The 17326-nt window shown below is 35.1% G+C and overlaps 2 protein-coding genes across 2 annotated transcripts in view; both read right to left on the bottom strand.

The window, feature by feature from the left end:
- Positions 1-2523: 2523 nt before the first annotated feature.
- On the bottom strand, positions 2524-4039 carry LOC140043707 (uncharacterized). Its single transcript, XM_072088204.1, has 2 exons — positions 3489-4039; positions 2524-2803 (listed from the first exon to the last, which is right to left on the bottom strand). Exons 1-2 carry the CDS (start codon positions 3940-3942, stop codon positions 2781-2783), a joined length of 477 nt encoding a protein of 158 aa, XP_071944305.1. The 5' UTR covers positions 3943-4039; the 3' UTR covers positions 2524-2780.
- A 744-nt stretch (positions 4040-4783) lies between these two features.
- The window catches only part of LOC140044138 (uncharacterized), a 209766-nt gene continuing 197223 nt past the window's right edge, over positions 4784-17326 (bottom strand). Inside the window, exons 18-28 of the mRNA XM_072088617.1 lie at positions 13846-14088; positions 11453-11647; positions 11125-11286; positions 10747-11034; positions 10460-10540; positions 10158-10368; positions 9302-9685; positions 7181-7432; positions 5453-5719; positions 5002-5046; positions 4784-4842 (exon numbers count right to left, since the gene is read on the bottom strand). Coding sequence (XP_071944718.1) covers positions 4784-4842; positions 5002-5046; positions 5453-5719; positions 7181-7432; positions 9302-9685; positions 10158-10368; positions 10460-10540; positions 10747-11034; positions 11125-11286; positions 11453-11647; positions 13846-14088 — 2187 coding nt within the window. The remainder of the gene's footprint in view (positions 4843-5001; positions 5047-5452; positions 5720-7180; positions 7433-9301; positions 9686-10157; positions 10369-10459; positions 10541-10746; positions 11035-11124; positions 11287-11452; positions 11648-13845; positions 14089-17326) is intronic.

The raw sequence follows: 17326 nt of genomic DNA, 5'->3' as shown, positions 1-17326 counted from the left end.
TATTTAAATCGCCATTTAAAAAATACCTGAAAATATCAACATGCCCATTTTTTGTCAAACGAATATTTACATTACATAGTAACTTTTTATTTAGTCACTCGTTTACTCAAAAATTGAGGAATTTTTTTATGGTCTCGTAAAAATGTACAATATTATTATTGATAAAAACCGTATAAAATCTAACAAAAAGAAGAGCAAATTCAATGATTACCTGACACGATCATAACTGCTATCCTGTTCCAAAAACCAAGTCACATGCTTCTTCAACCCTTGCTTTAATTATTGTCATGAATTATTCATAAGGAACTATAATTTAAGGCTTTCAATTGGTTAAAAGAGTTTAACCCTATTAAAATTTTAAATTCACATCATTTCCGGGTGATGTTGTCGCGCTTCGATGAATCTCAGAAATCACAAATGACCGCTAGAGGGCTCACTACTTTTTGTCTAGTCTAAATGAATGTGATATCCACCAAAACACGAATTACTAAGACTCATCTTATATACAAAAAAACTGCAGTTACAGCAAGTCCTACAACAGTCAATTACATTATAAAGTCCCATTCCCTACGTTTTTTAGATCTAATCTAAGGTCACAAACTACATTTAATGTAAAAATAAATTCTATACGGTCCTATTGAGATACCTTTTGTCATCTTTAAACAGTTTAAAATGCAATTCTAATAATTTGTTAAATTTTGGCGGCCCACTATAAATCTCAAGATGCATTGCTGATCTTGTTTTTGGTATAGAGCGAGTACACAACTCACACGCACCAGTTAATAGTTAAAATTGGTTTTATAATCCCAATTGTTACTGTATTATATTATATATCAAGCGCCCCTTTTAATCATAATAATAATATTGATAATCATAATATTGATGGTTATGCACACTATATAGCATTGGCACTCAGTTTCATGTGTCAAGAAATCAAAATAAACAATGATTTATCAGCTAAATCAACATGTCCCTGTTATTTTAAAGCCTGTTGTGTTTAAATGCCTTGACCATTGTATGTAGTTGATGTGCTGCTGCATCTTGCCAGCTATCAGCTATATCAACACGTCCCTGTTGTGTTAATGCCTTGACCATTGTAGGTAGTTGATGTGCTGCTGCATCTTGCCAGCTATCAGTTATATCAACACATCCCTGTTGTGTTAATGCCTTGACCATTGTAGGTAGTTGATGTGCTGCTGCATCTTGCCAGCTATCAGCTATATCAACACGTCCCTGTTGTGTTAATGCCTTGACCATTGTAGGTAGTTGATGTGCTGCTGCGTCTTGCCAGCTATCAGCTATATCAACACGTCCCTATTGTGTTAATGCCTTGACCATTGTATGTAGTTGATGTTCTGCTGCATGTTGCCAGCTATCAGCTATATCAACACGTCCCCGTTGTGTCAATGCCTTGACCATTGTAGGTAGTTGATGTGCTGCTGCATCTTGCCAGCTATCAGCTATATCAACACGTCCCTGTTGTGTTAATGCCTTGACCATTGTATGTAGTTGATGTGCTGCTGCATCTTGCCAGCTATCAGCTATATCAACACATCCCTGTTGTGTTAATGCCTTGACCATTGTAGGTAGTTGATGTTCTGCTTTATGCTGCCAGCTATCAGCTAAATGTACACATCCCTGTTGTGTTAATGCCTTGACCATTGTAGGTAGTTGATATTCTGCTGCATGCTGCCAGCTATCAGCTAAATCAACACGTCCCTATTGTGTTAATGCTTTGATCATTGTCTACCTCTTCCAACATGTCATATTCATCATGTCTGTTTTTACCTGTGGTATTACTGATAACATCCCATTGAATACCAAGTCGCACTGCCAGTCGTATCCACCTATCCACAGATGAATAAGAGATCTTGAACAAGCTGTAAAATTAAGGAATGAATTAAAATTTACAGTTTACATTCAGTAAACATTATACAAAATAATGAATATTTATGGACTGGAACGGGTATATGTTCTATTTAACGAGGCAGAAAATATTCTTCCCATTTAATGAAAAAAAAAATTCATCATTTATATACTGTCCTAAAGTAAACATTTATTCAACGTCAATGTCATCTTTATCACCAACTTCCTTGACACTATCATATTTTGTTTATCATTATGACAATAATTTTAATATTACTCTATTATATCTCTATCCACTATCCACATAACTTGCCTTCACTCGGTTGGCTTCACAATACTTAATGCTATCTCAATGGTTCTTCAGTGGTGCACGGTGTATCAGTGGTGCCTTAATGGTGGCTCAGTGTTGCCTCAACGGTGTATCAGTTGTGTTTCAATGGTGGCTCAGTGATGTCCCAATTGTGTGTCAGTGGTGCCTCAATGGTGTCTTAATGGTGGCTCAGTGGTGCTCCATGGTGTCTCAGTTGTGCCTCAAGGTTCCTCAATGGCATCTTCAATAGTGTCTCAGTGGTGCCTCAATGTTGTCTCAGTGGTGCCTCAAAGGTTCCTCAATGGCATCTTCAATAGTGTCTTCAGTGTTGATGCAATGGTGTCTCAGTGGTGCCTCAATGGTGTCTCAGTGGTGCCTCAAAGGTTCCTCAATGGCATCTTCAATAGTGTCTTCAGTGTTGATGCAATGGTGTCTCAGTGGTGCCTCAATGGTTCCTCAGTGGCACCATCAATAGTGTCGTCAGTGTTGCCGCAATGGTGTCTCAGTGGTTCTTCAAAGGCATATTCAATAGTGTATTCAGTGTTGCCGTAATGGTGTCTCAGTGGTGCCTGAATGGTTCTTCAATGGTGTATTCAGTGTTGCCTCAATGATCATCTTCTTTGTTGCCTAAAAATTATCACAATGAAAGTTTAAATCAAGGTATACACTTTCTTTAGTTAATTAAACAAGCTTTCTCACAATGACATAAACTGTTTTAGCACAAAATCCCCTTTTACAGTTTCCTGACACATGATGATAAATAACATTACTATAAAATAATTAAGAATAAATAACACAAATAGTAATAAAACAGTATTTGCCTGCTCAAATGGCAGTTGTAAGCTCTGTCTACACTATCAAATTAGTTTGACAAAAATGTGTGATGTGTCCAAATACGGTAGTGATGTGCCCAACTATGGTAGTGATGTTCCCAAATATGCAAGTGATATGACATCATCATGTCCATAAAATTGCACATCACATGTTTTGTCACATAAAGTTTGATAGTATAGACAGAGCGTTATAATGTTGTAAAGGGTATAAGAACCTTAGTGACAAAGAAAAGTCAGGATGTGAAAACATTCCTGTTATTTTATGTTCTTAACCTGTGTCAACAAATCATTTTGTATCATACGGTCATCATCTAATGGTCCAGCATTCATTCTATATTATGAGGGGGCAACTCAATGTATTCTCAATATATTTTTACCCTTTTCTAAAAATTCTGGTTTGATGCCAGTTATTGTGGGAGAATATTTACGTGACCTACAATCTGTGGATTTAAGGTAAGAAATCTCTCAAATTGACTTACACATTATTTTATTTGGGATTGGTCCAAGCAGCTCAGCAAACTTCTCTCTTTCTGATTCATCTACCAATTTGGATTTGCTCTCTAAATAAAATGTTACATCCCAAATGGTTGGTTGTTCCAATTGATAACAAGCTGTAACTCTATTCAACTCACTTGGGTTAAACTGTTTCAATGCCTTACACAATCTTTTTCTATATGGGGACAACTTCTGTTGATTACTAATGTGTACATTGTTGTCATTCATATACTGTTTTACAAGATCTTTAGCATGTTTAATTTCTGATAGTGTTGCCACTTCAAGCAGAAGGTTGACGTCGGTTGGTTTGATCTTTCCTTTATCAGCGAGTTCATTAAAATAATCATTTGCTTTGTAATCTTTATTGCCAAGGACTTGTAAATCTACTTCATCAAAGAGACAACATCTCAAAAATAAGAATTTTCTCATATTCTTCATAAAGACTTCACTGAAATCATAATTTAACTTGTTTAACTTGTCTTCCAGTGAATTTGGACTTGTTTCTGTAATAAAGAATTATTGTTAATGACTACAATTCACCATATTAATCATAGGCCATGTTTCCTTTTGTTTAGTTGCATTGAGAAAAGGAATAAATCAGGCTCTATGTTAACATATTTTGGCTTCTCCGCTGTTATTTTAGGTAATCCTGCCTCATTGATTTACAATTGTTATGTTTTCATGTTTGTATTTGTTCAAATGAAATAAATGATATGATAAATTTAGTGTTTCTCTCTTAGCAGTAGTTTTTATTATAGCTGGTACTACATAAATGGTTGTAACACTGCCCTAATGATCTAATGTTACTCACCTATACCTGTCCCTAATGATCTAATGTTACTCACCTATACCTGTCCCTAAAGATCTAATGTTACTCACCTATACCTGTCCCTAATGAACTAATGTTACTCACCTATACCTGTCCCTAATGAACTAATGTTACTCACCTATACCTGTCCCTAATGATCTAATGTTACTCACCTATACCTGTCCCTAATGATCTAATGTTACTCACCTATACCTGTCCCTAATGATCTAATGTTACTCACCTATACCTGTCCCTAATGATCTAATGTTACTCACCTATACCTGTCCCTAATGATCTAATGTTACTCACCTATACCTGTCCCTAATGATCTAATGTTACTCACCTATACCTGTCCCTAATGATCTAATGTTACTCACCTATACCTGTCCCTAATGATCTAATGTTACTCACCTATACCTGTCCCTAATGATCTAATGTTACTCACCTATACCTGTCCCTAATGATCTAATGTTACTCACCTATACTTGTCCCTAATGAGCTTGCAGCCAAAGGAGCAGCAATAGGTGCATCTATGCAAAATAAACATATACATTAGTCATAATCAAGAATACCAGTATTAAATCAACTATTCTGCTAATGACACCAAGATGTTATGCTATTATGTATATTCATGTAATTTCAGACAAACTGTCCATATGATACATAATGATCTAATGATAACCACTAACCTGTCTCTAATGAGCTTGTAGACAGAGGAGTAGCAGTCTGTGTATCTATGCAAAATAAACGTATTAGTTATAATAACAAAAACAGTATCACTTACAATTCGTTGTATAAGTTGCGATGTGAAAAACTGTTATTTGATCGTTAGTTGTCGTGTACATAAAGCAAAAATATAAATATAATAAAAAATAAAATAAAAATCGTTAATAAAACTTTTTAAAAAGAGTAAAGATATAAGGAAGAAAAGCAAAGAGATCATGGAGCGGCTGTACCAGAATATACAACACTAAGTATTGTAAAGTTAAAAACTAAAAATTTAGGCGATCTTGTCAAAGGTCAAGCGCCTTCAGTCTGCCACGTTTCGATATTCAATATTGAACTTGACCTGACGTGGTTCCACAATATCTTTATATGAAAATGGTAGAATTGATAGAAAATAATTAATTCAAAATTTACCTAAAAATGGTTTTGATGAGCTTATAGCCACAGGAGTAGTAGTAGCATCTGGTGTATCAATCAACTGACCTGATGGTAATGATGAGCTTATAGCCAGAGTAGTAGTAGTAGCATCTGGTGTATCAATCAACTGACCTGATGGTAATGATGAGCTTATAGCCAGAGGAGTAGTAGTATCATCTGGTGTATCAATCAACTGACCTGATGGTAATGATGAGCTTATAGCCAGAGGAGTAGTAGTATCATCTGGTGTATCAATCAACTGACCTGATGGTAATGATGCGCTTATAGTGGAGCTACACTCAGACTTTCTCAGCTTATATTATGTTTAAGTATGTTTAATTGAAAGTGATTACATAAAAAAAACAGGAAAAATACGGAAATATTTTCCAAAAACTCATTTCTAAAAAATCGGTCAGAAAATAGTGTTTTTTTACAAATTACAGTTTTTCAGTAACTTAGGGGTTATTAGTTTACAATACGTCGCGAAACGCGTTACACTTAGCGACTGACGCGTTTTAGTCGCTGGTCAACGCATTGTGGAAATTTCTTCCCTTTGGTAAATTATGTGTCGAAAAATGGGGAATAAATTTTATACACACAATTAATACGATTTGTTTAGGCCTAAGTAATATTTCCGATAAGAATGTCAGTATAATTTACATGTAACCTCATGATTTTCACTGTACAACAACAGCATTATAATCTTATCAGATTGCTTTTAACTTTAAGCTAGGGCTAGGCCTAGCTAAGCCGTCTGCTCAGCCTAGCTAGCCTTGAATTTTTGTCTAGAGGCCTATGTATTCATAGGCATGGTCGTTTCGCCCCATTTATCGTTCCTGGGTTTTCTCGCATATTAAGAATTGTGAAACACAAAATCCTATACATAACAAGAGTAGTAAAGAATAGTAAAGCGATGTGCAAGCTTAGACCTGACTGAAAAGCAACTATTCAGGCACCCTATCATGGCCCATGGGTAGGCCAAGGTCGGGTGACAGCAAAACAAACTTCACTGCTGTCAGCCTAGCCTAGCTGGAGGCCAAGCCACTAAGCAGCATCGGTACATAGCTACACTCTAGTAGGCCTAGGCCTAGCTTTATTGAATATATAGCCACATCTTTCTCAAATCTCGTTAAATTTGACATTTTAGTAATAGTCTCATAATCACATTATTACACTGTGAAACATAATAGGGTCACATTCAGAATGTTTTAATATACTTTTCGCCCGTCAAAAACAACATCGCGACAAAATAACAGATCGCCAGCAGCTGCAGTAGTGTGATTGTGAAAAATGTCACGTGATCGTACTCCCTAGCAAAATAAAAAACCCAATTGGACCCGAACGGGGGAAAGTGTCTATTTACGCAAAATTGCGCAATGTATACGTGATAAAAATACCAGAAATAGAAAGATCTGGAAAAATTACATAAATATACATTTTACATTTTTTTTTTGGTGAAGAAATGAATTTTTTAGGATTATTCAAATATACCCCCCTTTTGCATGTAAAAGAATAGGAAATTACAAGGTATCCCCCCAAAACGCAAAAAGGCGTGATTTTCAAGAAAATCGTACTCATTGAAAAAAAATTCAAAAAAATATGAAGTATAAGGGATGATATTTTTAAATAATAGTTGAAATGTATGAAAAATAGTAATTTTCTGGGTGGAGCTCCACTTTAAAGCCAGAGGAGTAGTAGTATCATCTGGTGTATCAATCAACTGACCTGATGGTAATGATGAGCTTATAGCCAGAGGAGTAGTAGTATCATCTGGTGTATCAATCAACTGACCTGATGGTAATGATGAGCTTATAGCCACAGGAGTAGTAGTAGCATCTGGTGTATCAATCAACTGACCTGATGGTAATGATGAGCTTATAGCCAGAGGAGTAGTAGTATCATCTGGTGTATCAATCAACTGACCTGATGGTAATGATGAGCTTATAGCCAGAGGAGTAGTAGTAGCATCTGGTGTATCTATGCAAACAAAAGATATCTATCAGTACATGTATTCGTGAAAAAGAAATTATTAAATTAAATAATTAGAATATTTATTTGAATGGTTTTGAACTGAATCGATGAATGTCTTGTCGTTGTACGGTTTTGGTTTGGTTTAAAAGTACTGTATGTTCGATAAAGTGCGTGAGCGTATTAGAATGAAATGCTAGCGTATACAATGTGCGCGGTGTCAAATTGTGTACTTATACAACGTAATTTTGAAAACTACAACCATTTTTCTATATACATACAACGTACATTTCTAGTCTAACAAAAACATTTTTCTAAACTTTCTATTATTTAAAAGTCGAAGATAGCCAGGTCTCGGGTCCATTCTATTGTCGCCACAGATTGATATCTTCATCAGTACTTCTATGAATGGATGATTAGGTGGGAACACGAACGCTAGTTGATCATACCCAGTACCGTTTTGATCGTACGATTAATCGGGAAACCATTTCACGACAATATCTCTACCTGTAACTCCTCGAGCTCCCCCCCATGCTCAATGTTTTTGTTTCTATGAAGCGCCAAAAGAGCAACAATAATAGTACAAGTATAAAACAGAAAGAAAACGAAACAAAAAAACTTATTATCATGATTTTTAAATTAAAATTTATTTGCCAGTATTTATTTCTTCGTACTTGCATGATTATACTATTATCATTACAATTTTAATTTTACATTGTTCCATCTGTAGATGGACTCCACAGAGTTTTCAGCCCTCTATATAATTTTTGCTCTTTTGACGTTCCATAGAAACAAAAACATTGAACAGCGGTAGACCTACTGTACTGTAGGCTAATCATGCGAAATTCGCAAACAGTTTGTGTGCGAGAAAAACGTCTGTAAAATCATCAATTTAAAATTTTATTTGTTACTTTTTATGTGATTCTTTTTCATAAAAGTGCCAATTCTAAGGTGTGGTATTCAGAATAAATGTTGGGAGTTAAAATACAAGGCAGGTGCGAAAGATAAATATTTGTAATCTTAGGTCTTGGGTCTTAGCTTTCGTGATCTTAGGTCTTAGGGGGTCTTAGCTTTCGTGGTCTTAGGTTTTGTGACACCCGTTAAAAATATGTTATATGGTACTTGATATGTAAAGTTTGGAAAATGTTAGTATTTTAAACAATTTTTGATAAGGAAAATGTCAGATGGTGGTTTCAGACAAATCTCATGATTTCAAAATACATGAATAAGGTCTAATTTGAATTGCATAAAACAGTGCATCCTAGTGTTGTTAACAGAATAGTTTATTTAATAAAAACTAACTTTTAAATGTGTATTGAATATTGTGATACTGTTTTTGTTATTATGACTATGTATATCTTTTATTTTGTATAGATACACTAACTACTACTCCTCTGGCTACAAGCTCATTACGGACAGGTTAGTTGATTATCATTAGAGATCCTTGGATAGGGTAGTGTTACAACCACTAATGTAGAAAATATTAGCTAAATGTAGAAATGGTAATAGCTAAATGTAGAAATAACAAATTGCTCATATGTAATTAGTACCAGCTAAGGTGAGAAAATGCTTTTGAAAAACATTGTACTGTAGGCTAGTCATTTTGTGTGCGAAAAAAACGTCTGTAAAATATTTGTTACTTTTTATGTGATTCTTTTTCATGAAAGTGCCAATTCTAAGGTGTGGTATTCAGAATAAATGTTGGGGAGTTAAAATACAAGGCAGGTGCGAAAGACAAATATTTGTAATCTTAGGTCTTGGGTCTTAGCTTTCGTGATCTTAGGTCCTAGGGGGTCTTAGGTTTCGTGACACCCGATGGTAATGATGAGCTTATAGCCAGAGGAGTAGTAGTAGCATCTGGTGTATCAATCAACTGACCTGATGGTAATGATGAGCTTATAGCCAGAGGAGTAGTAGTATCATCTGGTGTATCAATCAACTGACCTGATGGTAATGATGAGCTTATAGCCAGAGGAGTAGTAGTAGCATCTGGTGTATCAATCAACTGACCTGATGGTAATAATGAGCTTATAGCCAGAGGAGTAGTAGTATCATCTGGTGTATCAATCAACTGACCTGATGGTAATGATGAGCTAGCCAGAGGAGTAGTAGTATCATCTGGTGTATCAATCAACTGACCTGATGGTAATGATGAGCTTATAGCCACAGGAGTAGTAGTAGTAGCATCTGGTGTATCAATCAACTGACCTGATGGTAATAATGAGCTTATAGCCAGAGGAGTAGTAGTAGCATCTGGTGTATCTATGCAAACAAATGATATCTATCAGTACATGTATTCGTGAAAAAGAAATTATTAAATTAAATATTTATTTTAAAGTTATGCAGGCCTTCCAGAATAAATACTGCAGATAGATAAATCCTTATTGTGAGAAGAATGATTTCTGCAGGGAAAACAATAGATTTACATGACGCCTCAAGTTATTTGGGATAAATGTTTAGCTAATTAGCCTAAATCTGTTTTATTTTTTAAAAAATGTTAAAAACCCCAAATGCCAATTAGTCAACTGATTTTCATTAGGTTGTAAATAATAAGAATAAATGTTATCTATTATTCAAAGGGCCTTTGCAGATATTTCTAGACACATCTTTGTATATTGTATTGATGTGGTATGAAAAAAAACAAACAAACACACACATGTTCCTATGTCATTAAAACAAACTAATAATGTTGCTATTGAAGAAAATGTTGATGATAATTCAAAATTTCAATTACCTTCCGAAAATAGGTTCTTTAAACGAGTTGTATCCATGAGCTTATCGCCACATTTAACACCATCGAAATCTTGTTCCAAGCATCGTTTAAGACCATGTAAATGAGGCTTCTCTGCTGGATTACAAGCAGTACACAACACACATAGATTGTAGCCAACTGTTTCACTTGTGACAAGCACATTTTGTAGTTGATGCTTCAAATATCCTAACACCTACAACAAAATGAAGAACTTAAGTTAAAAATATTCTTTCATTACATTCTAGTACTGTTTTGTTGAAAATGTTAACACATATTATCCTTACCTCTATGCAGAAGCTTCGATGTGGTTCATTTTTTGGGCCTGTAGTATTGCCATCAACTTTAATTAGATGAGATATTTCCAGCTGATAAGAAAAGTTTACTAAAAAAAGTTAATAAATGCAGAAAGGTTTCATTGGATTATTACAATTACCTTTTGTAGGTTCATGTTCAACATTCATTCATAAACATTTTAATTCAGTAAAAGTGGCAAAATTAGTTCAAAATGTTATGTTTGATTTTCTGTTCTAATATATTTCTTTGAAACTAAATACATAAATAATTTCTGTACCTTTAATGCATGTCGGTTTTCAATTTTCACTGTGCCTAAATTAACCCCATGATCCTTAAAGTCAAATTCACTGCAATTTTGAAACACAACTGGTTCACCAGGTCTACCTTTGACCTCCATCAAGTCCAGAAATGCAACAACCAATGTATTGTATACAGCATTGGGAAGAAAGTCCGTAGGTGTAAGATAGATCGATACCATATTTTCCTCGTCCATTTTAACTTCAAGACTCTCTTTCTTAGTTTGCATCCGAGATGGAACCAAGAATACCCGGTTACTTTCAGGTACCTGCGGATGTAAGCAAAGTGTTGTAAATATAAGTATAACATTTAAGCTAATTTAAGTAATAGCCAATCTAAAATAAGATGTTTAACTTACCTCTGATTTCTCAAAGAGCAAACCAAATGTCTTCATCACTTCAGTAAAGATTTCAAAGCGATGTGGATCTTCCTTTAATTCCTGTTTCCATAAATACCGTAGCAGTCTTTCCTCCAGTATTCCTTCCTCATCAAGCCTTTTCCACAGCACACTGATTTGCTTCTATATTTAAAAAAAAACAGTTTATTCTTACTTTACATAGTACAGTCACATGATCAATACAATTATACTGTTTCACATCAAGTTACTAAGAACAGATTATTAACATCACCTATACATCCACATTTTTGACAATTTAATATCATAATAAAATACATTATCTACCTACCACTTTAATAGACGGTTTAACTACCGTGATCACTTTTGTCACCATTTGAATCATCATTTTAAGATCTGTTATCACAGTGTTTTTCAGTTTTTTGTTAGTACTTGAATATAAAATGATCCCTATGTCATTCATATACTCTATGGCAATGGCGAGCCTCTCTTTGGATATTCCACATTCAGTGCCAATCCCGGAAACCTAATAAAGAATTAAATTTAAATAAAAAAATAACTTAGCGTAGAACTTTAGAAAATATAATGGAAAATTCAATGATAGGCCAGGACAAGAAAACCTTGTTGTGTTTAATTTCAGCAAAACAGGTAACAATCGCATGTATACCCATTCTAGTATTGTATATTGTCAGGTAACAATCGCATGTATACCCATTCTAGTATTGTATATTGTCAGGTAACAATCGCATGTATACCCATTCTATCTAGTATTGTATATTGTCAGGTAACAATCGCATGTATACCCATTCTAGTATTGTATATTGTCAGGTAACAATCGCATGTATACCCATTCTAGTATTGTATATTGTCAGGTAACAATCGCATGTATACCCATTCTAGTATTGTATATTGTCAGGTAACAATCGCATGTATACCCATTCTAGTATTGTATATTGTCAGGTAACAATCGCATGTATACCCATTCTAGTATTGTATATTGTCAGGTAACAATCGCATGTATACCCATTCTAGTATTGTATATTGTCAGGTAACAATCGCATGTATACCCATTGTAGTATTGTATATTGTCAGGTAACAATCGCATGTATACCCATTCTAGTATTGTATATTGTCAGGTAACAATCGCATGTATACCCATTCTAGTATTGTATATTGTCAGGTAACAATCGCATGTATACCCATTCTAGTATTGTATATTGTCAGGTAACAATCGCATGTATACCCATTGTAGTATTGTATATTGTCAGGTAACAATCGCATGTATACCCATTCTAGTATTGTATATTGTCCGGTAACAATCGCATGTATACCATTCTAGTATTGTATATTGTTCTGTATAGTGTTCACAAATAGAATTCTATTTATTTACGAAAATATAAGCTCTGTATAGATTTTAGCACATTTATATCCCAGTACTGTTATGGCTATAAATATTGCTAGTGTACTGTACAGTAGGTAAACAAAGTAACAATAAAATAACTAGATTTGAACTCGTCACGGTGACAAGTTAGGCTATCACGCAACGCATCGTAACATACAGATGCTATTTATTAGGTTTAGTCTACAGTAAGCTGCACCACAACGATTGTACAAACAGCATAGCATCGATCAAAATCGTTCAACAAGCAGTTGACTTTATTGGCATTGTATACGGTTTGTTGACGGTTAGTTTTTATTTTACACCACCCACGTTTATTTAATTGTTTGAATATGATGAAATTTTCAAATTAAAAATAAATATGTCTGAAGGAAAAATAATATTATTGAAAATTGGAAGAAAATTGATAACGTTTACGCGATATGCGCTCTATTGAATGTGACAAACTGATGAAAGAGATGAAAATCCAATTTTTAAAATTCAGATGGACATATGATGATGTCATAACATACTTACGGTCTAAATTTCACATGAATTCATATACAACTCATTACCCTTTACAATTAGTGAAAGAAATAGGGGGGTCACCAGCCATCCTGGAGAGCTATAACTGATTCAAAATAGGCATATTTTTAAACAAATTTGCATAAAATTAACCATTTTCAAGCGCACGATTTTTAAAGTTTGACGCGCATGTGTGTCATTATTTTACATTCATAATTCATCAAAAATTAAAGGAACTTATCACAAAAGGTATACAGAACAACAACCAAGTGCAAAAACGGTCTGTCTAACTCATTAAAAAGATTCATTCGGTTGGTATTCCAAATAAAATATAATAGTAAATAACGATTATTTTATTTACCTGACGTTTCGCCAACTATCAGTTGGTCTGTCTAAGCTGAAATTTTTTGAAAAATGTGAAATGCTTAAAATGTCCTGAAACATTTGATTAGAAATTGATTTTGAGCATTTTTATCTTTCAAAGCGCGCAAACGCGTGAAAATATCAATGTTCAAAATGTTGCTGATGATACAGGAAGATGACCCTTGACATGAAGCATCCGTGTGTCCAAGTTTCATTTGAAAAAGGCTGTTAGTTTTGAATTTATAGTCAATTTAAGAATTTCAGAAAATTGCGTGTAGTTACGCTACGTTACATATATACGTGCATCTGCTGGTCAACATAACTTTCGAGATCTGCCTGACACAAAAAATGAGCAGAAAAAATGAAGTTTTTGACAATAACAATAGGCTATTGCTCTACAGAGAGCGATAGCCTAATAATATTATTCAATTACATTGGAATAACAATCAAAACTTTACCTCTTCAAATGTAACACACAATTCTGTTTCACCAATTCTTTGCAAACGTTCTTGTAAATTAACCCACTTTACTGGAACTTCTCTCACCATTTCCTTCATGTATCTACCAACGTTTCGCCTAAGTTTTGTAATACCTTCATGTGATTTCATGGTGTTATCAACCATGTACATTTCACGATCTACATGGTGAGCATATGGCATTCCTTCCATTTTATCAAACATTTTCTTGTACATCTTCATGACCTTCAATTAATAAATACAATCATTGCTATATACTGTACAATTACATCTAATAAGTTATATGGACGGTGTCTTGTAAACTTAAATGTGTAAACAAATAGAATAAACAGTTTAGAAAGGAAAATTGATAGGCATTATAAATACAATTTACATCAAATTGGCAGCCATTTTGGATTTTTACAACCATTTTGGATTGGAAGGATCTAAATCTCCCTACTCCAATCCAGGAGTTCTTCTACGCATGTGTAGATATCTACTACGTCATCATAATATATATCGTATTTTATTTGCGGTCCGGCCATGTAGTATATTACTCTCACATCGCTATTTTATACCGTATTACTTAAATAATATATATCGCTTTCTCATACCATCCCACAGCTATATATGCTATAATACACATGAAATGAAAGTGTACCAAACATTTGCAGCAGTTGAAAAAGATAGTATGATCGGGTTATGTTTATGCTGTAGGAAAAAGGAGAATCATCGTAAACGAACTAATCATGCCTACTAAACTATTCCGGAATCCACTGTATAGCCGTACCTGCCCTGACGTATGACAAATAATGAATATATTATTTGTCATCCTTCAGGGCAGGATTGTATGATGCCACTATAGCCGTATACCTGCCCTGACGTATGACAAATAATAAATATATTATTTGTCATCTTTCAGGGCAGGTATTGTATGATTCCACTGTACATAGCCGTATACCTGCCCTGACGGATGACAAATAAGACATTTATTATTTGTCATCTTTCAGGGCAGGTATTGTATGATTCCACTGTACAAGCCGTATACCTGCCCTGACGGATGACAAATAATAAATATATTATTTGTCATCCTTCAGGGCAGGTATTGTATGATTCCACTGTATATAGCCGTATACCTGCCCTGACGGATGACAAATAATAAATATATTATTTATTTGTCATCCTTCAGGGCAGGTATTGTATGATTCCACTGTACATAGCCGTATACCTGCCCTGACGGCTGACAAATAAGACATTTATTATTTGTCATCCTTCAGGGCAGGTATTGTATGATTCCACTGTACATAGCCGTATACCTGCCCTGACGGCTGACAAATAATAAATATATTATTTGTCATCCTTCAGGGCAGGTATTGTATGATTCCACTGTACATAGCCGTATACCTGCCCTGACGTATGACAAATAAGACATTTATTATTTGTCATCCTTCAGGGCAGGTATTGTATGATTCCACTGTATATAGCCGTATACCTGCCCTGACGGCTGACAAATAATAAATATATTATTTGTCATCCTTCAGGGCAGGTATTGTATGATTCCACTGTACATAGCCGTATACCTGCCCTGACGGCTGACAAATAATAAATATTATTTGTCATCCTTCAGGGCAGGTATTGTATGATTCCACTGTACAAGCCGTATACCTGCCCTGACGGATGACAAATAATAAATATATTATTTGTCATCCTTCAGGGCAGGTATTGTATGATTCCACTGTATATAGCCGTATACCTGCCCTGACGGATGACAAATAATAAATATATTATTTATTTGTCATCCTTCAGGGCAGGTATTGTATGATTCCACTGTACATAGCCGTATACCTGCCCTGACGGCTGACAAATAAGACATTTATTATTTGTCATCCTTCAGGGCAGGTATTGTATGATTCCACTGTACATAGCCGTATACCTGCCCTGACGGCTGACAAAAAATAAATATATTATTTGTCATCCTTCAGGGCAGGTATTGTATGATTCCACTGTACATAGCCGTATACCTGCCCTGACGTATGACAAATAAGAAATTTATTATTTGTCATCCTTCAGGGCAGGTATTGTATGATTCCACTGTACATAGCCGTATACCTGCCCTGACGGCTGACAAATAATAAATATATTATTTGTCATCCTTCAGGGCAGGTATTGTATGATTCCACTGTACATAGCCGTATACCTGCCCTGACGGCTGACAAATAATAAATATTATTTGTCATCCTTCAGGGCAGGTATTGTATGATTCCACTGTACATAGCCGTATACCTGCCCTGACGGATGACAAATAATAAATATATTATTTGTCATCCTTCAGGGCAGGTATTGTATGATTCCACACTGTACATAGCCGTATACCTGCCCTGACGGCTGACAAATAATAAATATATTATTTGTCATCCTTCAGGGCAGGTATTGTATGATTCCACTGTACATAGCCGTATACCTGCCCTGACGGATGACAAATAATAAATATATTATTTATTTGTCATCCTTCAGGGCAGGTATTGTATGATTCCACTGTACATAGCCGTATACCTGCCCTGACGGCTGACATAATAAGACATTTATTATTTGTCATCCTTCAGGGCAGGTATTGTATGATTCCACTGTACATAGCCGTATACCTGCCCTGACGGCTGACAAATAATAAATATATTATTTGTCATCCTTCAGGGCAGGTATTGTATGATTCCACTGTACATAGCCGTATACCTGCCCTGACGTATGACAAATAAGACATTTATTATTTGTCATCCTTCAGGGCAGGTATTGTATGATTCCACTGTACATAGCCGTATACCTGCCCTGACGGCTGACAAATAATAAATATATTATTTGTCATCCTTCAGGGCAGGTATTGTATGATTCCACTGTACATAGCCGTATACCTGCCCTGACGGCTGACAAATAATAAATATTATTTGTCATCCTTCAGGGCAGGTATTGTATGATTCCACTGTACATAGCCGTATACCTGCCCTGACGGATGACAAATAATAAATATATTATTTGTCATCCTTCAGGGCAGGTATTGTATGATTCTACTGTACATAGCCGTATACCTGCCCTGACGGCTGACAAATAAGACATTTATTATTTGTCATCCTTCAGGGCAGGTATTGTATGATTCCACTGTACATAGCCGTATACCTGCCCTGACGTATGACAAATAATAAATATATTATTTGTCATCCTTCAGGGCAGGATTGTATGATTCCACTGTACATAGCCGTATACCTGCCCTGACGTATGACAAATAATAAATATATTATTTGTCATCCTTCAGGGCAGGTATTGTATGATTCCACGGTACATAGCCGTATACCTGCCCTGACGTATGACAAATAATATATATAGCATTTGTCATCCTTCAGGGCAGGTTGTGATTCCACTGTACATAGCCATATACCTGTCCGACGTATGACAAATAAGACATTTATTATTTTTCATCCTTCAGGGCAGGTAT

The sequence above is a fragment of the Antedon mediterranea genome, chromosome 3 (genome assembly GCF_964355755.1).
Source record: "Antedon mediterranea chromosome 3, ecAntMedi1.1, whole genome shotgun sequence".
Classification (NCBI taxonomy): Eukaryota; Metazoa; Echinodermata; class Crinoidea; order Comatulida; family Antedonidae; genus Antedon; species Antedon mediterranea.
This window is presented reverse-complemented; position numbering and strand designations above follow the sequence as displayed.

What these genes read in the sequence shown, in the direction of transcription:
- LOC140043707 (XM_072088204.1), bottom strand. Translation starts at nt 3,942, where the DNA reads ATGAAGAATATGAGAAAATTCTTATTTTTGAGATGTTGTCTCTTTGAT. An exon ending in AATCCCAAATAAAATAATGT is followed by an intron (nt 2,804 to 3,488) that starts GTAAGTCAATTT and finishes GATAATTTTTAG; the next exon opens with GCAACAAAGAAGATGATCAT.